The 25,002-nt window shown below is 37.1% G+C and overlaps 1 protein-coding gene across 1 annotated transcript in view; it reads right to left on the bottom strand.

The window, feature by feature from the left end:
• Positions 1–1,492: 1,492 nt before the first annotated feature.
• Positions 1,493–25,002, bottom strand: part of vwc2 (von Willebrand factor C domain containing 2) — a 41,107-nt gene continuing 17,597 nt past the window's right edge. The window contains exons 3-4 of the mRNA XM_067385140.1: positions 20,557–20,686; positions 1,493–1,644 (exon numbers count right to left, since the gene is read on the bottom strand). Of these exons, the coding sequence (XP_067241241.1) occupies positions 1,493–1,644; positions 20,557–20,686 (282 nt within the window). The remainder of the gene's footprint in view (positions 1,645–20,556; positions 20,687–25,002) is intronic.

Below are 25,002 nucleotides of genomic sequence, written 5' to 3'. Positions count from 1 at the left end.
ACATTAAAGTTGAACCACTGTAGTGACATGAACTGTTTTAAACATGTCTTTAGTAGCTTTCTGGGCATCTGAAAGTGTTAATTATCTTGCTGTCAATGGAAGCCTTACTGAGCCATCGGATTTTATCAAAAATATCTTAATTTGTGTTCCAAAGATGAAGATGTCTTACGGGTGTAGAACGACATGAGGGTGAGTAATTAATGACAGAATTTTTATTTTTGGGTGAACTAACCATTTAACTGTTTAAAAAATAATGATGTGCATGGATTAATAAATACTGCGAATTTGATTTTATGGCGACTATAACTAGTGTCAATAATTTTGCATGCCATTCCACAGGAGCTTTTCACCCAATCCATTTTATACTACAGTTTAGTCCACAAACTACAGGAACAGAAAACTTGGGGTTAAGTGGTTTGAAAGCAAAATGCTAATACAGGAGGTCTTTATTGACACAGCTAAGTTTAAAACAGCGAGTTATTGGAATCCCACACGACTTGGAGACTCCTCCTGGTTCAATATTCCTTGTGAAATCTGTGCCATTTTTCATGTTTTTACTTGACATTTCAAGTGTGGCCCTGCGTTTAAAAATGGTAACTAACCTTACTTGACCTCGCATCAGCGTCTAGCCACAAACAAGCTTGCACAGTGTAACGATTTATTTGGAACATGAAAACACGTACACATAGAAACACGTCTTAGCAAAATGGATATCAGATAAGAGCACAATAGAGACTTAACATAAATGCAAACATCTGCAAGCAGCTTTCTTTCCATTTTTGATTTCTTCAAATGGGCATCAAATCCATTCTGCTCTGTTGACTATCCTGACGTTGAGTTAGATGTTATGTCAGCGGCATCCTGACAGCGGCATTATCTAGTCTTTGACAAAACGTTCCTCCAGACACATTGACAGCTGTAGGTGCGTTATACATTCTAATAAGACGATCCGATATTAAATGTAACGGCATATCAAAATACAGTGGCTATAAAAAATATCATCTCACTGTAAATCAGATATTTGAATCCAATCATAATTGTTTGAACCAGCACATACATAAATAAATATCCTTTATATGGGTTATAAATCTCAATACAAACTTGAAATATTAATATAGTTGAATTCAACTCCATGCCTCCTAAGACTATACATGTAACTCTAACGTATGAATCTCGTCACTTGTCATGACGCTATGCCAACTCAGAGGCTCCGTCGTAGCGAGAGGAATGTAGCATTTCGCACTCTGGCCCTTGGCCTTGTTCCCAGGGTAATTGGCCTGTCTGCTGCATGCTACAGGACACTCTGAGTTCATAGTCATGAACGGTCACAAATGACCGTGATTGATGTTACGCCACACGGTGCCGGTGTCTTGGCTGCATGTGAGGCTCAGGGCTGCCGTGCTGAGCCCGTACAGACCACAGCTGGGACGGGTGTTCCAGAGCCACAGCTGTCCGGGTGAAGGCTGAGGGTCTCGAGCCCCTCGTCGCCGCCTTAGCTCGGCTGGCACTCGTTCTTGCTGCAGGTGGCCTGCCGCTCGATACGCCAGGTGCCCTCCTCGTACGTGCAGTAGCAGATGGTGCATTCGTCGATCTTAACCTCTCGGCCGGCCGGGATCACCGCCGTGTCCGCATAGCAGTTCGGGCCTGTGCACAGACGGGAGAGGCTGCATCAAAATGAGAGAAAGCCTGTTGAAACCTGCCAACAGAACTGCAACTCCTGGCTTTGAGTGGCAGTCACTGTCAGGGATCAAGAAGAAATTATGTCAGCTGACCTCATGTAAGTTTTATGAGGCTCTCAATCAAAACACAATATTACAACAGAAGTCAGTTCTTGCCCTGCATGTACAGGGCACCGGACTAAAAAAAGAAATTAAATATTTACGAGTGAAATATTTATGAGCCAAATGACTTTTGAGTTGACAAATTACAAAATTGCTTACTAAAGATGGCTGTCCAGAAGTGTTTCAGTTCATATTGCTATAGCTTTTTTATACAGAACTCAAGTGATCATGATAATATCCGTGCTAATATCATTGCTTTTTTTTTTTTTAAAGTCAAATGTTGTTGATTATATGAACGTCACCCAAACAAATTTTGACTTACATTTGATTTGATTGTATAATTGGACATTATTTGTTAAGCGATAAACAATATTTGTTTCTTCAATTACACATTTTCATGATAATCACCCTCAAGCCATCCTATCTTCTTTCAGACAAACACAATTGGAGTTATATTTAAAATATCCAACCTTTATAATGGTAGTGAATGTTGAAGCCCAAAAAAATGCATCCATTCATCATAAATATAATCCATACAGCCCCAGGGGGTAAATAAAGGCCTTCTGAAGCGATTTGCGACGAAAGGGTGACCTTTGACCCGAAGCATGTGGCGAATGTTGAAGCGCAGAGGATAGAGCAAAACAAAACACCAGCCATGAATTAGAAGTCTAAAACAAGAAATTTTAAAGAGAAAATGTTTGAGCTTGAGTTTGTTGCACAGACCTAAATGTTTTAACCGTGAGAGGCGTCTAAGCTTACGATACTCCTGCGTCATACATCATGTCAGAAGTTATTCTTATGAGTATGCATACGATCATCTAGTTATTTTAGTTTATAAAGTTTTAAATATGGATATTTTTCTTATAAAAACCCATCGCTTCACTTCAGAAGACCTTTATTAACCCCCTGGAGCCCCATGGATTATTTTTATAATGGATGGATGGCTGTCAAAATTGCGCCCCCCATTCACTACCAGTATAAAGCTTGGAAGAGCCAGGACATTATTTAGTACTGTATAACTCCAATTGTGTTTGTCTGAAAGAAGATTGCTTGAAGGTAAGTAAACAAGGGATAATTTTCATTTTTGTGTGAACTAACCCTTTAACACTGGCGTGCACAAGATGATATCTGATTCATTTAAAAAAGAAAAAAGAAAAAGAAAAAAGAAATACCATTACAGAAAAATGATACAGCTTTCAGTTAATGATTCTTGGTTCACTTTAAATTGGACATGAAAAATGACTTGCAGTTCATGGACTGCAGCTCAGTCTAATACTGAATCAGATTCAAACTGCTAACATGTTTGTTTATCTTTTTAAATAACTCACTTCAAACAACCAGTTCATTAGAGTCTTTTTCATTGGCATTCAACACCAGCATGCACAAGATGATATCCGATAAAACTGAATCTCGATGCACACAAAGCTTTTCCCATTGTTGCACTCTCCCAATTGCAACTAGAATTTTTTTTTGTTGCAGTCTGGAGCTCAGAATCAACTCGCTTCATCGAGGCAGGGGCATTTTGTCTTGGCACTTCATCTTGAAAGCATTCCTTACTGAACCCACAGATGACAATCATTCTTCAAAATGGTGTTAGAGGTTTCAAATGACAGAGGTACCTCTAAAGATGTTCACATTGGATAGCACAATTCAATATCAGACCTTCCATAAAACATGACTGTATCATAACTTCAGAGAGGAGGTAATTGCTGAGCTTATGGCGCACCATAAACATTTATCAAGCCCCAAGTGCAAACTCGAACTTTTAGTGTGCTAATCTATAAAGCTCTTCCCTTGCATGCATTTTTAAGTACTTTTATCCAAGTGCTCTCTCAAAATGTAAAAAATTTATACAAACCTATGAGTTTAAAACAGAATCCAGCTATAATGCTTTTGAGGATGTGTTAGAGAAAAGAGTAACACTGGTCTGGAAATAGCTGTTGAAACTAATGAAACCAACACTGACAAATAGAAATAAAAACAGGCAGGGTCTAAATATAGGTGCTATAAGCAAACTTCCTGCTACAGTATTCAGAGCCATGATACAATGGGTTGTGCACGTGCACATGACACATAAACAGCTTCCTGTTTGGCATTAACTGTTCATCATGGACAAAAGAGGAAAAAAACATCCAACTATGGCCAGCTTTCAGTAGAAGATAGATTGGCCACATCATGCAATGGACCATGCAGGTCTAAAATGACTCATCAAGACAAACACTATGGCTTGTCGCATTCTGAGGCATGTGTTAACTGGAAAAAGAAAATTTGTCATGGCAAACCTGGACTATGTCTAGACAAAACCGTGCCTGAATTTTGAAAGTAGTTCAATGTTTGAATGGATGGATGGTTTTCCACTACAGGACAATCAGGTCTGATCAATTTGGAACAAAATAAAGCCTACTAAGTCAGAGCAGCCTGAAGTCTTGTGTTGAGTTTGGTGAACACAGCTTGAAAGCTCTAGCAGGAATTAAGGGCATTTTACACAGTACTCGATAGGCAGCAAGCTTTGCATTCATTTGCCATATAAATGAGAAGGTGTGTGAAACATTGTGTGCTACTGCTTCAGCTACACACTACACTGTAAAAACAAATCCATGACATTTAATGTTAAAAAAAGGCAGATATGGTTGCCAGAGCTCTACCATAAAAATATATATATATATTTCATGAACTAATATAATGTTGATATACCAACCTCTCTTTTATAATATAAAATGTATTTTACTATATTATACTATTTTACTATATTTATACTATTAATATAGTATGAAATTATACTATATTTTCATAATATACCTTTATAATATACTGACAACCATTAAAAAACACAGGGAATATGGTATAAAGAGAGCCACATGAGGATTCAAAGTTCATCGCAGATAGCTTTTTCTACACTCACTCTAAAAAATGCTGGGTTAAAAACAACCCGAGTTAGGTTGAAAATGGACAAACTCAGCGATAGGGTTGTTTTAACACAGCGGTTGAGTTAAATGTTTGTCCAACATGCTGAGCAGTTTTATTTAACTCAACTATTGTTTAAAAATTACTATATGGCTGGCTTAAAATTAACCCAAAAATATGTTGGAAATTAAAAAAAAGACACATAATTTTCTAGAGGCAACAATAATAATCAAAAGGTGAACATTTATTAATAAGCAATTTAATAAATGTTTATTGTTTAAATAAACATTTTATTTATGTTAATTTATTAATTTATTTTATTAAATACATTAATAAATGTTATTTTCCAACGTACTTTGGGTTCAAATTAAGCAAGCAAGTCATTTTTAAACAATAGTTGAGTTAAATAAAACTATACCAGCAGGCTGGGCAAAGAACCCAACTGCCAGGTTTTTCCATTTTTAACCCAACTTGGGTTGTTTTTAACCCAGCATTTTTTAGAGTGTACTATACAAAACGTGCATAGTGTCATACACAAAAACACAAAACAAAACACTAAAACCACTAAACATTAATTTAATAACATAAAATACAACATAAAACCTTAATGTACTAAGAAAACTTACTGTTAACCAATTAACAGGTTTTTACTGTGCCATTTTAACAGTCTACTGTTAAAATTATGATAATTTTGTACAGCGAAAATATTGCATTCTGTGCTGAATGTAAATGATAAGTAACGAAAAAATTATTTATTTCTCAATGAAAGTGTTATTTCTTCATAAAACAGAACACAAACTAATTAAATTGGCGCGTAAAATTGGATATGTCACACACTCACTACTACTCATTCACTAATCCCTAATTTAGTAGGACCAGGTTAAATACAAATTTCTTAATTTTTTCCTCATTTTGAAGAACCAATATAGATTGGGAAATCCCAAGAATCAACCTTTCAGTCTACGCCATTTTCAGATGATGAATGAATAGCGCACATCCCATCCAATAAATCGCAATAAGCTTTGTGCTTTGTTACTTCTGATAGGAAACAAAGTGTTGGCTTTTAAATTTTGTCAATTTTATTAAAAAATTCAAACAATAAATACCATTTTAAAGACTATTGGCACTCTTTATAAACTACAAATAAATATGAATGAACATCAGAAGGTATACTGAAAAATACAGTGTATTTCAAATCTGTATCGTCACATGTAATATCTCAATCAATTTTTCAACTGTAGAAAGAAGTCAAAAACAGCTTCTAAACAATGTCACATAATGTAACATTTACCTCAGAAAAGCATTAAATGATCAGAAACTCATCAGCTAGAAAAATGAACTCTAGGAAGGAGCAATTTGATAAATATATGCACTATTTTGCATATTAAATGCATTTTCACTGTTCTTCAATATTTAATATTTGAATAGATCTGTCATGTTTTTATGATAGCCACCATTTAAATGTGTATAGGCAATTAAAAAAGAAAAGGAATAGAAACATAATTGTCATTAAAAATGTATTATTATAACATCATAATAAAAAGTTCCTTATGTGTAATGTAAATGTAAGTAGCCTACAAATCAGTTGATTTTAACCTTTAATATTATAGTAATGTACCAAATGGTGTTCCCTGCATTACAGCATTAGTTGAGAGATATTTGAGGAAATTTGCCATGATAATTGGCCCCAATTAATCGATAATGAATCAAATCTATGCACTGAAAATAAACTGGGAACTTGCGTGCTGTATAAAATGACTTTTACAGTCAGAATCTTTTAATGGAAGTTACTCATCAGCTATGGGAAACCAGAACAGAATTTGTTGGATGTAGCTTGAAAACTGTAGAAGGAATTACATTTAAATGTTAAATGTTTAGTCTCAGGTTAAAAAATGTTTTAAAAAAGAAACCCTTTTCAAGCCAACATAATCCATTTAAAAAAAATTATACCATTAAAGAAAAATGCTACCTAGGCACAGCTTCCAATTCCCCCTTTTTTAACATTCGCAGAACAAGGATGAATTGGTATTCAGCATCTAAAAGACATTATCATAGAAGATGGAAGACTACATAAAAAAACACACAGGCACATCAATCATCTTGAATATTTGGCTGGTGCTGTCAAGACGTCATCCAAGCCATATTTATAATAATTTCAGAGCAAACACTTCAGATTCCTATCTCCAAATATCAACACTGTGGAAATAATAGCAGCTGGCACAGCTGATTCATCGTTAGCTTTTATATCTCAGATCACCCAATGGCTCTGTACTGTATGTCCGTTAACATTGCAGCCATTTATGTTTAACTGTTACATAACAGAACATGACTATGTATTGTCACATTATATGTTATCATTGGTACACAGAGAGGGGGTAGAGAATGTTGAAAAAAGAGGAAGAAGAGGATAGGGAGGAAGATAAACGGGTTCATTGAACGCAGAAGCAAACAAAACGGCGGAGGAGAAGTATGCTTGCTGCATTTTAGCAGCGGAGAGGAGTGTTTAATCACGCTGAGCAGCCCCCTATCCTCGCCGCCTATCAAAGCGCTGCTGTAGAGGCTAAATTCAAGAGAGAGCACCATTAAAGACTTTGGTCCATTCAGAGATGAATTGCGTTCCCCATGGTACAGTGGTAATTGAGATAAAAAGCAAAGGAGGAGGAAAGAAAAGCTTGGATCCTGAAAATGACATGATCTTTTAAAGCTCATTAGAGCTGATGCTCTCTGAAAGAGCTGGGATCATAGCTCACACTGCTCTGAGAATAAGTAAAAGGAAAGCCTTCTAATGCAGTTCTTTAGTATGTATGCATTATAAATGCCACTAAATTTACTTACTTTTGTGGAAATGATGACTGGGATGGGATGGATGGTTTATGTGGATTTGCAGGGGTGTATTTTATTTTGGAAGTGTCTGTGGATGGACTTCACTGAAACATTAATGAACAAATTCAGCACTCTCATAATAAGTCACAGGCTATTCTGCATAGACCAGGAATTTTTCTCACAGGGTATTTGTTGAGCTTTCATGTATGAGAAAGATGTCTTTAACATTAGGGCTGGGCAGCATGGCAGTATATCTCGTTGTGACGATATAAAGTCTATTGCTAGAGATTTTGCTATATCATTTATTATTTAAAGTTATTGACACTTTAACAACCAAACAGCTGGGAAAAAATTGGATATGTATCAGTAAATAAGATCTGTGCATTTGGTGTCTAATAACCTGCTGCTATCAGTGTCATTAATGTGAATCAAACAAAAAATTGACAAAGAGAACGTAACTCACTGCTCTTGACTGAATAACTTTAGTAGCTTTAATAAGAATCCATTTATATTTCATTCACACAGTGAATGCAGTGTTTATTTTTACATATGATTATTTCATTTCTGTAGTATTTCTTACTACATATTAAACAAACCTACTGTGCCTGAAAAATGTAAAGTTTATTAGGGGTTCAAGAGAGTAGCACTGAAATCCTATTGTAATTGTTAGGATATTCAAAGTTTTAAAAAAAATTCCTATCTACAACATCACCAAGGCTCACCCCAATGGCCTGACGGTGGCGCTACAGCAATCATAAGTACGAAACCACTTATAACTCCTAAACCGTTAGTTGCAGACCCGAGTATCTTATATCATCGGAATCCTTGGCTCAAGACAAACAAAACATGTCTTGTATTCGACAAAATTTTCAGACATTTAGGATTTTTTGAAAAAAACTTCTTTTGCCACCTAGTCTTAGGTTTTTTCCCCACCCAATCGGAACCAAACCAGTGCAGAAAGATTCTCTGGAGTCTGATTGTCAATAATTATTGAAAAAAGGTTGAAATTTTCATTCACCTTTGCCACGGGAAGCCAAAACATTTGAAGCGGGCATGGCCACTTTTACTTAAATGGCTATAACTTTTGAACAAAATGATATAATTTCAATAAAACTTGGTACATCTATGTACAGGCTCAGTCTTTGGTCACATGAAAAAGGACATGGCGACTGGCCACTTGTGGCACTATAAAATGAAAAAACAAAACAAAACAAAACAAAAAAATGGCTATAGATATGCAAGAGTCAGTCTGATTGGCTTGAAAATTGCCATACAGTGTCTTTGTCTAATGTGTCGTGATTGCCGCTGTCGGCCAATGAAGTTTGAGCGCCTGTTAGACAATGTTAATGGAGGCCGATCGGAATAAAACTCACTGGGCCTGTTTGACTCACGGCCCTAGAGGTCTGTGTGAAATTCGAAAGAAATCAGCCACTGGGGGAAGCCATTGCATTTTACAGCTCTGTATTAACGTGGTTTCACACATATACACAATATTTATATCAAATGATAGATCTCCTAATCCTGAACAACTTTGCCTCCTCATTCTGAACAACCACTGCTGTCAATCAAATCGTTTGTTAAATATTTGAGAATATATATATATATATATATATATATATATATATATATATATATATATATATATATATATATATATATATATATATATATATATATATATAAAACTTTTTCACTTAACCTCAAGGTTTTTTCACTTAACCTCAATAAAACCACTGCAATACATTTCTCTGAGCTCTCTAAGTCAATATGCAAACTAAGGCATGCAAAATTTTATGGAGATCTTATCATAGGTGGCACAATAACTGTTAAAAATGTTTCAAAACACAATTTCTATGGTAAATTACCTTAGCTTGTCTAGCTGTTAATTCACATGCACCTTACACTTTTTGCACCATGCAGCTTATTAAAAAAAATAAATAAAAATTGCCAGACTTTTTTAGTCTGGACTGAATTCACAGTGCGGTTTTCAAATTTTTATTTATTTTTTTTTTTTTAATGGTAAATCAGCTGAAATTGGGGGGAAAAAAGTCTTTTTACTCTTTGATTTAGGTGTTTACAGGCTTACCATATAATGTAACATCTTAAAATTCGCTTGAACCCCGTAATCGCTTGAACCCCGTTAATTGCTGCTTGCAGCTATTTTTTCATTTGTATCCTTGTGATATTGTATTTGTCCTATACTGTTTGTAATTTGCTTCTTTGTTCTCATATTTAATGACAAAAATAAATGAAATAACAAAATTAACTAAATTTTGATATATATCGTTATTGTGAAATAAAATTTCTCATATTGCGAAATATGCCCACCCCTATTTAACATAAAAAAACATGGCATTTTGACTTCAGACATCTGTTAAAACATACTCCTATCCGTACAGTTTGCTTTTCAAATCCTGTTCTCATACTTCCGGGCATCTCCTGGGCATAAAAAGACTGAAAAAATAGTCTTTCAGAAGAATGTAAAGAGAGCTGGAGGTGCTGTGCATATAAAATCACTGTCCTCTACTTCTCTCCTTCAGTATCACAGAGAATCAAGCCCCATTACAAACGGATAAAACCATCAGCGCAACAAATCCGTGTGAACATATTTCTCCAGAGGGAGAAAAAAGAAGTATTTGAGATGAGCTGAGGCCTGAAAGTGATTTCCGGGGCCTTTTTTAAGCCCCCATGAATATTTCTCCTTCCATTTTTTTTTTTTTTTTTGGTTGAAAATGCAAGTGATCCCTTTCTGCCCCCAGCACTGCAGATTTTCAAGGCTTTCGGCTCATGCTCAAAATGTTTATTGCAACCTCCTCAGATTAGCAGCGACCTCAGTGTCTGAGCCCTTCAAGAAGAGGGCTTGTTTCCCTGCATGTTGCCAAGGCGATGGCCCACATGAGAGGAGGTCGACAAAAAAGAAAGGTCTTCAGAGAAAATAAAAAGCATCTATTCCTGTTTGTAGCACATGCAAGCTATTAGTAGGGATTTTGATTCACTACAATAATCACTCTTTTGTGTCTGTTCCCTAAAAAGATTTGGTCAGATTCATTCTCTGAATTGTTTGCTGATTCTTTCTGCTTGTTATATCTTTATACCAGTAGGTGTTCATTAAATAAAAATTTTACATAATGGTGTATTGTTATTGGTCATTCACTTTTCAAGAATATCAATCCCTGTTCTCTCTTTGATGTGAATGAAATGATTCACATGTGCAACTAAACGAACATGGCCCCTCTCACTGACAAATGAACAACCCAGTTCATTGAATTAATGTATGAACAAGAGCTGTGTTCCAACTGACATGGTCCCTAGACAGTGTTCACAGCTTTCTTTTCATGGAGCATGGGATATCTGTCGAAGTTCACTTCATTTGACAAAATTAGTTTATTTGTCAAGTGTTATTCGGCAAATACCCAACAAGTGTTATTTTAGTATCAAACTATGATATACCAGTTATAGTTTTAGTTACTGATAATAACCCTGGCCATAATATTCTCATGTAAATAAATGCAATATAAATGACGTGTATATAATATATTCATGTGTGTGTGTGTGTAATATATATATATATATATGTATATATAAATGTATTATTAATTTAATAAAAATAATTTTCATATTTGAAAGTGCTAAACTGTTATTAGATGTGTCTTTTATCGTATTTAAACTTAATCATGATAGTTGCATTGTAACTGTGGCATAACTGTAGTGATGCACAATGACTGGTGGGTAAATTTCTATCTCCACTTCCTGTGAAGTGATGTCTCGATGTTTCATTATAGCCTAAGCCATTTGCAGTGCACTTTAAACTGAACATGTGCACTTCCTTCAGATTGGAATCTCACATAAGATAGTGGAATACCATGTGAAGTCAACTTCGCTGAGCACATAAAGTAGAACGCACCTATGATGACTAGTTCAGTGTCGATCCTAGTTCACTGTCGACTCTTTCCATGAATCTTTGACAAAAGGAAAGCAGTTACACAGTTCAGAGGGAGATATTTCAGTAAATTAAATATATTTCGAGTCAGAGCCGGTGCATGGAAGTAAGAGACCGATTTATACACTTTTTCAACTAAAATATTTGTTTAAAAACACTGATTCATTAAAGGGTTAGTTCACACAAAAATGAAAATTCTGTCATTAATTACTCACCCTCATGTCGTTCCACACCCCTAAGACCTTCGTTCATCTTCGGAAAACAAATTAAGATATTTTTGATGAAATCTGCTGGCTCATTGAGGCCTGCGTGGCCAGCAAGATTTCAGATGCCCGGAAAGCTACTAAAGACGTATTTAAAACAGTTCATGTGACTACAGTTGTTCAACTTTAATGTTATGAAGCGACAATAATACTTTTTTCAAAAAAACAAAATAACGACTTTATTCAACAATATCTAGTGATAGGCGATTTTAAAAAACTGCTTCATGAAGCTTCGAAGCTTTATGAATCTTTTGTTTTAAATCAGTGGTTTGGAGCGTGTATCAAACTGCCAAAGTCACGCCCCCCAGTGGTGAACCACTGAAATATCAAAACACTTATGACATAACGAAGCCTCGTTTACTGAAATCACGTGACTTTAGCAGTTTGATACGCATGCCGAACCACTGATTCGAAACAAAAGATTCATAAAGCTTCAAAGCATCACTAGATATTGTTGAATAAAGTCGTTATTTTGTTTTTTAGGCACACAAAAACTATTCTTGTCACTTTATAACATTAAGGTTGAACCACTGTAGAACTGTTTTAAATATGTCTTTAGTAGCTTTCTGGGAATCTGAAAGTGTTAATTAACCTGCTGTCAATGGAGGCCTCACTGAGCCATCGGATTTTATCAAAAATATCTTAATGTGTGTTCTGAAGATGAATGAAGGTCTTACGGGTGTGGAACGACATGAGGGTGAGTAATTAATGACAGAAATTTCATTTTTGGTTGAATTAACCCTTTAAAGCATGCTAGTTTTATAAACAGTGCAAATTTTTTCCATATTTTGTTGAATATTGACAAAATTATCAACAAATGCTGCTTTTCAATGAGGCTTACGGTCAATCATTTTCAAAAATAAATATAAAAACTGTCCTAATTGAAAGAAAACAAGTTGACATTGAAGTTAACGAGTGATTTACAAGCAATTTTTAAAAGGCTGCATTTTTGTTGACCGTGTTACATGGTATTCATCACAGCCTAAGGGTTAATTATGACACAAGTATTCTTAATGATAGCAGTTACTCTTTCCTAAAACAAGGTCTTGAATCTTTGGGAGTTTGTGATATTGGTGCAGCTTTCTCTCTGAATCTTAAAGCAGCAAAAAGCACTAAAAAAAAAAATCACTCAATGCCAAGTTTCTTATTTACTGACAGTCCCTCAGTGAATGAAAAGAACGCAGAGTGCTGTGACTGAATCCGAATATTTTTTTTCCATTTCTTTTTGAGTCCCAACATTGCTGCTGCCTCGCAGATGTTCTTTGATATTCATGAACAACTGCCTGGGGTGGATATTAGCAATAGCGTTCACTTTCATCTCCCCCCATGGCACTTCCTCAAGTGTCTCCTAGCATACTCCTCCAACAACAGACCCAGGCAGCGCGCTGCACAGGAACATAATACTTCATTCAGCAGCTAAGAAAGAGGTGCTTACCTCTGCTCTTCATGAGCAACAAATAGAGACATCAGCCCTCATGACTGCTTTATAAACCCTTTGTGCTTTTCACGTGTTAACAACCACTTAAAATTAATGAAACTGTGGCTAACAGGATGAAATATGCTCCATGGTCTTGGAAGTTTAGATGGCCTTGCACTGTTTACTGCATTTTCTGCAAGCTGCTGACGCTGGCCACGGATGAATCAGCTCAATGATGAGGCGTTCTAATGACCGAACAAATTACAAGCATTTACGTCCTTTGAATTGTGTGGTTTCTGTGACCTGAGCTAAAACAGTTGGAGGAGGAGGCTTTGTAGCCCCTGCTGTGTATTGCGTGGTGAGCGTGAACCGAGCACAAGATTATGATTATGAGAGAAATACTTGCAACCCATTTAGAAATCGATTCTCCTCACTGCTTTCTCATTCAGTGTCAAGTCTGCCAACCAAAATGAAGACGACAGCCCCCATTTCTTCTTCAGCCATTATCATTTCATCCCTTAGAACACCACATTTTTCTCAAAAGGCCCGTCTTTCATACAAAGGCACAGTCAATGAGATGGTAATTGACTCTTAATGGTACCAATTAAATAATCATTCTCCTTCTGATTTATTGGACAAGTCACTTGCAAAGAAAGTTGGAAAGTTTCTGTATTGATCAAGGGGTCAAGTTGTAGCTGGTTAGCATGGCTCCTTTAGCCCCTTCTTGTAGATACATTAAAGGCTTAGTTCACCCAAAAATGAAACTTCTGTCATTAATTACTCACCCTCATGTCGTTCCACACCTGTAAGACCTTCGTTCATCTTCAGAAACACAAATTAACCCTGTGTCTCAATCAGCTCCCTAGTTCAGTAGTCAGGGTACTGACCAGGGAGTCGGCCATTTTAAGGGCTGTCTCAATCGCAGAATCCTTTCAGGGCACTGAAACGTTCGCTCCCTGAAAAGTCCCACAATGCACTGTGAAAACCAGGGAGCATCGATGCTCACTATGCTCCCTTAACGGAAGTTCTGAAGCGCGAAACTTGAATCACGTGAGCCAACTCACTACACATAACGAAACGCGATAGATGTTTTTAAAAATACAAACTGTTATTTTATTTTATTTCAGCATAAACATACATCGCTCGACAGGTAATGAACATAATCTAGCTAACATTTATAATTTATTCACGGCTGAAATGTTGCACGTATATGTAACAAGCAAATAATTAACTATAATGTAATTTAAATAACATTACAAGTAATGTCAGAAAATATCAGCTCTGTTGTTGTTCATAAATACCAATAGTGATGTTGTACAATGAGGACATTGTCCCGTCACTGGAAATAGAGTCATAAGTGTCCCAATGTGTAGTGAACCAGCATCTTTTACTGTCCTTACCAGTGCCCGAATTCGTGTGCACGATATACTGATTCACGAGCTCGGGAGCTAGGGAATTGATTGAGACACACCCAAAGATATTTTTGATAAAATCTATTGCCAGCAAGATAATTAACACTTTCAGATGCCCAGAATTCTACTAAAGACATATTTAAAACAGTTCATGTGACTACAGTGGTTCAACCTTAATGTTATGAAGGGACTAGAATACTTCATGAAGCAGTGTTCTGAAATCTCCCATCAATAGATATTGTTGAATTAAGTCGTTATTTTGTGGTTTTTTGCCGCACAAAAAGTATTTTCATCGCTTCATAACATTAAGGTTGAACCATTGAACTGTTTTAAATATGTCTTTAGCAGCTTTCTGGGAATCTGAAATGTTAATTATCTTGCTGGCAATGGAGGCCTCACTGAGTCATCGGATTTTACCAAAAATATCTTAATTTGTGTTCTGAAGATGAATGAAGGTCTTACGGGTGTGGAACGACATGAGGGTGAGTAATTAATGACAGAATTATCATTTTTGGGTGATCTAACCCTTTAATTCATGCTAAAGGCGTATATATATAACACTAATATTTCAGTACATTATAGAGCCCGATTCTTTTTTGGAGGGCTCTCAAAAGTGTTAAATGGATATCCATTTAAATGTTAAATATCCATCTGTTGCCTTTGACGTCACAGTTTAGGATAGATGTTAGTGAAGGTTTTAGGACTGTGTGAATTCATGAAGATAGATATAGAGATAGAATCAATCAATCAATCAATCAATCAATCAATCAATCAATCAATCAATCAATCAATCAATCAATCATCTGTGTCTGTCTGTTTATCTATCTACCAAAAATGTGTGGTCTCTTATGTTGAAGCTGCATTTATTTGATCAAAATTACAGTAAAAACAGTAAAATATATTCCTGTGATGGCAAAGGTACATTTTCTCCAATTTCTCCAGTCTTCAAAGTCACATGATCCTTAAGAAATCATTCTATGCTGATTTGGTGCTTTTATTTTTATTTTCAATGTTGAAAACAGTTGCTTAATTTTTTTTTTTTTTTTGGTGATAATATTTTTCAGGATTCTCTGATTAACAGAAAGTAAAAAAAAAAAAAAACAGCATTTATTGTAAACAGAAATCTTTTCTGACATTATAAATTTGTTTTAACTGTCAATTTTGATCAATCTTGCTGTCAATTTTGATCAATCTTGCTGACCCCAAACTTTTGAACATCCATCCATCTCCTTTTGTTGGCAGACCTTCAAATTAGATTTTTTTTTTTCAAAACTAAAGGCTTTGACAAGCCATCATTCAAAGCTGGTCTAAACAATCTTTTATTTATTACAAATTGCAATTCTGCATCCTGTTTTCTACGTCAATTGAAATTGAATCCAAATTGTGGAATTTTAAATGGTACATGGCCCTGATGTTCTTGTGGATCCCTCAGCTCATTAAAATTCCCATAATGTAATTTTGGCTCCAGAGTGATCAATCATGGCTATTCGAGCTCTAGGTGGTTGGCCCTATGGCCAGTTTTTTTTTTTTTGTTTTTTTAAATCATGTACTTCCAGGGGGGTCCAATGTCAGTTGTTGAGAAATGCTAATGGACCTCCTTGATGTTCTCTCGTCAAACGCTAAGTTTGTGTATGTGATTATTATCCTCATCAGAAGCCAAGTTAGAATTAGCTGTCACAGCCGGCACCCATCTTACGGTGTCACCGCACGGCGCTTTGAAGTCTTACTTTTGAAGAGTGCAAATCTCATGGGGTCAGAGCATCTGCTTCATAGACTGCATCTGCGATGGAGTCTTTGTACCTCAGTCATTTGAGGCAAAAGCCTCAGAGGTGCTGTAGCTAAGGTATCCGGGGCCCGGGTGTAGGTTTTTGCCTACAGGTTGTCCCCCTTGGTTGAAATTGCGTTCTGTGCACTTAAGTCTCTCTGTGATCCACCCCCACAAGACAGGAAACACAAACAGAGTATTACAGTGATTTTATCTATCACAACAATTCCGAGATGAAATCAAATTGCAGACTACCTGGCAAGAGCAACGGAGCCGAGCCGAGTTGAGATGCGGTATTACGGCGTGCCGTGAAATCACTAGGCGGCTGTAATCTTGTGCGTTGAGCAAAAATGCTTCCAATCCATCATAAAACCATAGTGCTTGACTGCTTGAGTGTGCACATACATTTGTAAAGCTGTTTGAATTCACAACGGCACAACTTGATGAAATTGGCCTGCTTTTGTTCCCTGGATTCCATCTCACACCCAAACACCAACTGAGACATTTGATCAGGGAGTCTTGTCAGCATTTCAGCAAATGCCAAGATGATTCATTTAAACATGTGTGCTCTTTAAAATAATTGGCCCACATCACCCCTCCCCCATTGTCCACACTACGCTGAGAGTTTAGCAGCCGAGTCAGAGATCCATTTACCAAGTCATCATTTCTTTTCTGCTGAAGGAGGCAGCGTGGCTGCCGGTGCCATATTAGATCAGGATCCAGGCGTACACAAGAAGCAACAGTCTTGGACATGCTGTCTAAAAGCATCTCAAACAGCTCTATATAACCCACACTGATTCAGAAAACTTCTCCCAAGACATTGTAATGTGTTCCAATCACAGAACACTCACACACTAACCTGAGGTCACAGTTTTTCTTTCCTCCCCCCTCCTGAAAAACACTCCTCTGGCCAAAAAGACAACAACAGCACGCACAAGGCAGACAAAAGGTCTGTTCAGAATCCTAGTGAGTTGCCTTACCATCTACTGCCTACATAAACAGCAGTATTTCAAGTCAGCATCACAGAACAGAACGCACAAAGAGCATTCTTCACTCAACTTTCAATTGATTTCAATAGAGTTTGACGTTAACATGTTGCTATAGCATGATCCTATAATGAAATATTTCCTTTTTAAGTGTATTTTTTTATATACTTTACAAAAAGGATCAATAACATAAATATTAGTAGAAGCATTAAGTATAATTAAGTATAGAAGATTTGCCGTCGGAAAACGCTCCCTCAGCCGGACTGAATGGCAAAAGAGCCTGCTGCATAACTGGATTTAATAGGGGAAACTGCAAAAAAGTGAAGTTAACTAAAGTTTGGACTCGATATAGTGTTCCTTTCAACTTACCAAAGATCCAGTGATCCATGGATATTGACATGTAGCCAGGAATCGTGTTTCCTGACATTTGTATGTGCTTGATTTCGATGCCAGAGAAAAACATAAAGCAAAATTTGCTTTATATAAATACAATATAGGTAGGTCTAAATTTGGGTGATCACTTATATCGATGTTATATACAGTATATCGTCATATCTTCCAACCCTTAAACTTGTATAGATTTTGTCAGCGTTTATTTAAAAAAATCCAATATAAGATGGTAAATATTTAATTGATGACTTGTCAATTCAATATATATGGTGTAAATTTACCTCAAAATTCAACATACTGACACAAAATGATAACTGCAAATCCACGTTTTGCTGCCTGGAGTCCAGTTGTTTCTGTGAATTGCAGCAATCCATTTGCTTTTCCTTTCTGTAGCTTTCGGCAGTCTGTAAAAATATACCTCAGATATTTTGTATAGAGCTCTTTCCCACTTTAGATGTGTTTTGTGTGGTTTTCGCAGCATTCACGCTGAAAACCAATGCTACCACTCAGTCTTTACTGTATTTTTGATCAAATAAATGCAGCCTCAAGTACAGTTGCCCAGTAGTGTACAACTCAACTAAATGTAAACAGCAAACATAAGTTAAAAACACAGCAAAATCAAGCAACAACACAACTGAAATGGTCCTATATACACAAATGGGGCATATGCAGGGCTGTAGCTAGGGTATTCGGGGCACCTTTCACCTTTTCAATATATTTTTATGAACCCTTGAAGTTCCTATGGGGCAATTAATACATTATTGTTCTATTGCACAATCAGCCCAGCGCATTAAAGCTAAACGCAAGCTTTATACTAGTGGCAATGGACTAAAGAAACCCAATTTTTTTACTGTACCAATATTTTTTTATGAACCCTTGAATATCCCATATGGACCAATACATTCAGAGCCATCTGTTGCGCAATCAGCCCATTTCACGGGCTATTTCTCAGTCACCAATAGAGGTTGTGTTAAAGTTAACATGCAGGCTTGATATGAGTGGCAATGGACTAACAAAATTATTATTTTTATTACTGCTGAATTCATTTCACAGTGCTGTTTCTCAGCCAGGTAAAGGATGCTTTAAAGCTAAAATTTGGGCTTTGTACTAGAGGTAATGGTCTAACAAAATGTACATTTTAAATGTGTAATTTAAAGGGATATTTCACCCAAAAATTAAAATTATCCCATGATTTACTTACCCTCATACACCTAGGATGTATATGACTATCTTCTTTCAGACAAACAAAATCAGAGACATATTTAAAAATATCCATAGTCCTCCAAGGTTTATAATACTTGTGAATGGGGGGGCCACGTTTTGAAGTCAAAAATAATGTATCCATCCATAAAAAAAAGTAATCCATATGACTCCTGTGGGTTAATAAAGGCCTTCTGAGGTGAAGCGATGCTTTTTTTTATAAGAAAAATATCCATATGTAAAACTACATAAATTCAAATAATTTGCTTCCAGTGGACAAGTCGATTTGCGGCTGAATAATATCCTTTGACCTGATGCACAACGTAATGACGAACACGGATGCACAGAGGATAGAGCAAAACAAATCATTGGATACAGATTATAAGGCTAAAACGATCATTTTTAAAGAGAAATTTCTGAGGATTGCGATATAAGAGAAGAGTGTTGAGTTTGTTTCACAGCCCTATTTGTTTAAACCACGAGAGGCGTCTAAGCTTACAATACTCTTACATCCTGTGTCATACATCATGTCAGGGGTAACTCATTTAGCGCAAGTCGACTTGTGCAGTGTGCGTATGGCCGCCCGTCGGAAGCTAGTTATTTGAATTTATAAAGTTTTAAATATGGATATTTTTCTAACAAAAACACATGGCTTCGCTTCAAAGGCCTTTATTAACCCACTGGAGCCATATGGATTACTTTTTTTTATGGATGGATGCATTATTTTTTACTTTAAATCACCCCCCCCCCCCCCAATTCACAATCATTATAAACCATGGAGGACTAAGGATATTTTTGCACTTGAAAAAAGGTACTACAGTAAAACCATTAGACCATTACCTCTAGTATATAGTCAGAGCTTCTACGCTACCTCTATAGTGGCCAAGAACGGCTTTTAAATACACTGCCTAAAAATTTGGCCAAAAGAAGGTATCTCAGATTCCTTGCAGAACAGCAGTCTTGTCGGGAGCACTCCCAGTATCTCTTAAAATGCTGCTCCTGTAGGCAGCACACTAGGTTTTGTAACAGAGCAAAAAAAGGCTGCCATGCAAAGGGAGCTTTTCATGTAGAGTGGCTTTGAAAATACTTCCTTCACTGCGGTGGGTGCTTTGACAAAGGAGTACATTTATGTACCTTATACTTCTATATTTGCAGCAAAATGGAGGGAAAAAACATGTGTAAAAGTTTAACCATCTGTGCCCTAGGGCTGGAGAAAGCAGACTGCAACAGAAACACCTGCCTGTGCTAATCACCTCACCTCCTGGAAACAAGCAGACCAACTTTGCAGGTTCATTAGTGCTACTGCTATCTGAATAATGCATCTCGGCAACTATCTTAAACAAAGGCCTTCAGACAAATATAATCTCTTTGGGTTTGCATCACCTCACTGATGGTAAACTGGCTATTATAAAACAATGAGATGGATCCACACGCAAGGCATACAAGAGGTGGCGAGATCTGCTGCTCTGTGCATGCTTTCTGTGAATTTTCTTCATGGTGTGGTAATTGGATGTAGTGGACAGGAGTCTCAGTGGTCATTTTACAGAAGCGATTCGAACCTACCTCTCTCGCTCCTGGGGGACACAGCGGGGGTTCTGCAGTTCAGAGGTGGTGGTTTGAAAGGTATGAGGAGGAGAAACAGAGAGAGAAAAGCTGGAAGAACACAACCACTTACCACTCTTACACACCGGGCAGCACTGGTCAGGCTCATATTCCGGATCAACACACTCTGTCTGTGGGCAAGCGGACACGGAACACAAAACCTCTCCACTGGGCTCACAACGGCACTTCTCGCACGGAGACACCTAGAAACATAACCAGACAAGAAACAAAACACTCCTTTGCAGCATTCATAATACTATTACGATTGATATGAGTTTCAATCATCAGAGCAAGAAGAACAAGAGCTCTGATTTGTGGTGTGCTTCTTTGAGGGAACCGAATGTTCAATTTAATTGATGAGCATGCTCATATATTTCTGCCAATCTTGGAGTATATTAACAATGCTTACCTAATTCCTTCTGGCAATACCTCTGGCATCGCTCATCTCACTTCCTTTCTTTCCATATTTATGTCCATGGGGAACTCTTGAGTCATGCCTTACGCTCGAGCCCATTTATTATGGATGAATATCAATACCTGTCTACTTTTTTTGAGTGATTCTTCAGCTAGGCACTTTTATGTCCCAAGGGTTGATTTTTATTAAAACTTTTTAAAAAGGTCACATTAAAATGGTCTTGAAAACTTTTTGACCATGCATTCATTTACGTTCGCGATTTTTTAAATGTCTTTTATAAATAGATTTTATTGTTTTGCCCATGTCTCAGACAGACTTTCAATAAATTAACGTTATGATAATCTAAAAAAAAGTTTAAAACATAAACCATTTCGAGTTTTTAAATGTTTGGTAACATTTTACAACAAGATTCCATTTGTTGACATCAGTTAACATGAGCTAACAATGAAAAATACTTCTAAATCATCTTAAAGGTGATAAAGAGTTTTATACATTTTTGCAATATTACTTGAAACTGTCTTTACTAACTGATAAAAGACTATTTATTGGGTGCACTGAAAGGAAAAATATTAATATACATCATCTGTGCACGAGGTAGGGCCTTAAAAACATCAGCCAATCGTTTATGCGATCATCGCGTAAACGATTGGCCCTCTGGCTTGTCAATCACTGCCATGACGTTCCTTGTGTGAGATGTGCGCGGCTGCACTCTCCAGTAACTTTCCACACTCTACAGGCGCCGCATGCAATGTTTTTGTCAGGAGACAGGAGTAACAATTCTAGATTATGAGTTACCTGTGGTGAGTCCAACATAATGAATCCACTAACACGACACAGCGAATGCAGGTGGTAAACACTCGTGTTCCAATACTGGTGCACGAGTTTTGGAAGGCGTTCCCTCAAAATGAGCTGTGAAGGAGGGGGGTTGTTCTTACGCATGCGCTCATTTCAAAAACTCACTAACTTTTGGTCTTTGGTTTCTCAGTCGATGAAAAGATCCTCTTTAGCACCTTTAATTAATGTTAATTTCAGCATTTCCTAATACATTATTAAAAGTTGTATCTGTTAAGTAAGGAATAATTGACAACGGGCTGTTGACTTATTAGAAAATAATGCAAATAATGCAAATAACATGAAGCAGATTTGGTGTTTTTAACATATTGTTTACTATATTTATTTGCTTGGTCAGCGTCATTGAGGGTTTTGGTTCTTGTGCTGTTTTAGACTGTAACTGAAATCATTTGGCAAAGTGATATGGACATGTAATGCGTCAAGACCTCACTGGAACTACTTAAGCTGTGCGTTTTTACACACACCTTAGGACGTTTGTCAACCAATCAGATTCAAGCATTCAACAGCCCTGTGGTATAACATTATTTAATGAATCTGAGCTAATCGAACTAATAATGAACAGTTGTATGTTAACAAAAAATAACAAATTCTGTAACAAATGTATTAACTAATGGTAACTAATGGGACTATATTGTAAAGTGCTACCAATGATTTACATACATTTTTTATGACCATTATGATTGTCCATCAGTTGTAGAGTCTTTTCCATCACAAACAATAAATTGTTTTACCCAAGGACACAACATTATTATGCTTAAAGCTGCAGTCCGGATGTTTTGCCTCTTTGTCGCATCTCTGTTTGAAACTTGCAATTGCAGTTATTTGTGGAATTATCATCTTTACATGGGTTGTGCATTGGCATGGCTCCTCAGCGCTGATGAATCTTATGTTTGCACCGGTGTGGATAATGTACTTCGGAACACAGATTCTACATCTTGAAAGTATGACCAAAATAAGAATTTTCACCAGAAAATGTCATCTGAAAAAGTAAAATGTCTGCCACTTTTGTTCTGACCAACTGAGAAAAAAGCATTACAATAAATCGTGCTACCAATGGTGATTAAATCTAAGGATCGCTTAGCTCGGATCATGTCAAACCGTGCAAATTATTATTTTTGTTATAATTAGTGTATTAGCCTTTGTGTATGTTTATTAGCGTTACATGTAGATTTCAATTTCTGTAGCCACTCCTCAGTCCGAAGTCTTTTGACTATGGGTGAATCTCCAGTAGTCACTGATTATTGTCATTTGGACATTTCTGGATTACTATCCGCCATCAAATGGTAAGTTTAATTATCCCGCTGCTGTGAGAAAAGGCTATAAATGATCCACCACCTGCAGCATCCTCACATGCCATATAGCCTACTAGCTGGGACTCCTTCTTCATGTAAACAGACGTGACATAATGACGTGTAGTGAACAGCACATTCCAGGGCCCAGTTTATGGCCGGGCCCCTCTCTGTCCATAACAGCGGACAGAGGTTTGCTACAATTTGATTGGATCTTGATGGACTAACACAAACAAACTGTCCAACACCATCAGATAAAGATGTAAGGACAACATCCAGACACCTCTTACAGGGCAAGAAGAAGACCTCTTGTACCAAGCCTGGGAAGGACAGGACTTCTCATTGGTCCACAGGCAGTTTCTCCCCTTCACCCATCTAGAGACTACTTAAGAGACAACCTAAGGTTGGCGGGAGACTAAAAATTCCTCAGGACCTTAGCAGCAATGGGTGAAACAAAGAGAGATCACAAAGATCCATCCAAATCCATTCAAAACTATGTTTGAAAACCTTAGAACTGATGCAAACTACACATCCATTTCATACTTATTCACAAAAATAAGTATTCTCGCAATTTGTATTACAATATCTGACGCAAATTCGGCTGTTAATGTACAATTAGTCTCTATTTGTTTAGAATATTGCCAAAGGTATTCTGGTGGTGGTTTGATAAGTGAGAAATGCATTGGTAAACTTTAAAGACACTGTAAAGACTCCCAACTTTTGCTTTATGCAAATGAGTTTCACAGGGGAAAGAAGGGTTTTGTTCGTCCCTTCTGATGCCAGCAGCCAATCACATCACTCGAATGAAGAAGCGCCAAATTGCACTCCTCCTCATAAAGGTACCCTTTCAATAGACACACCTTGTTCTGAGTCTGCCCATCAAAGGAGAAAGACACAACAGAGATACCATTCTGCATCTGCCCTCCATCGGGAAGACATAACAGATATATTCACCATTCTGAGCCTCTGGTTCGTCCAGAGAGACAACCACAGATCCCATGATCTGAGTCTACAGCTTGTGAGGCAGCAACAGAGATGATCACATTCTGAGCCTCCCGCCTGTGAGGAAAGAAACATTAACAAACACTACATTCAGAGTTTCTGTCCAGCGAAACAGTAACGACATTTGCAACAAGGTTAAGCTCAGGAGAGCAAACCTTCATCTGCATGTTCTAGATTGTTAAGGACCTTCTGCACCTACACCAGGGCCTCATCTGCGTGTCCCAGATTTTAGGACCCTTTGGTGCTCCAGGAGACCAGCATCCCGCAGAGCTTCGTGTTCAAGACTGTTGAAACAGATTCTGGCTCCTCTCCCCACTGCATTGTCATCCAGCACAACCAGTGGAAGATGTCACCATCATCGGACTCAACCACGTGGAATGTAAATATCACTTAACCAAACCTCTTTCCAGAGACCTTGGCATTGTTGTATATTATCAGTATATAATTTCCTAATTCCCATTAGATGTAATATAGCTGATGTTACTTAGTAACAATTAATCTTTCGTTTATTTGTTTGGTGCATAATAAGGTCCTCCACCTTATTATTTTCAGAGAAACAGTTTATCTTTCCATAAGATAACGTAACTCTTCAATTGCCACACCCAACTTAATCACTTGTATTCTATGTATCTTATGCACTTTTTTCCTTTATCATTCATGGTATTCATTTAGTAGTTGTGCTAGTTAGGGCCCAAGCGAAAATTCGCGCAGGGCCCTCTTGTTCTTCTAAGGATTATTAGGGCCCAAGCGAAAATTCGCGCAGGGCCCTCTTGTTCTTCTAAGGATTATTATTATTTTTTTTTTTTTTTTTTTTTTTTTCGTCTTCCGGGGCTTTTTGGGGGCCTTAACATGCTCAAAAACTCTTGAAAATTGGCACACACATTGGAATCCGCGGCCATTAGGACGCCGGAGAGGCTGGTACCCGGGCGTGGCAGGGGGGCTCGACAGCGCCCCCTTGAAA

Source organism: Chanodichthys erythropterus, chromosome 5, assembly GCF_024489055.1.
Source record: "Chanodichthys erythropterus isolate Z2021 chromosome 5, ASM2448905v1, whole genome shotgun sequence".
Taxonomy (NCBI): Eukaryota; Metazoa; Chordata; class Actinopteri; order Cypriniformes; family Xenocyprididae; genus Chanodichthys; species Chanodichthys erythropterus.
The sequence above is the reverse complement of the archived record's forward strand: the minus strand, read 5'-3'. Positions and strand labels throughout refer to the sequence as shown.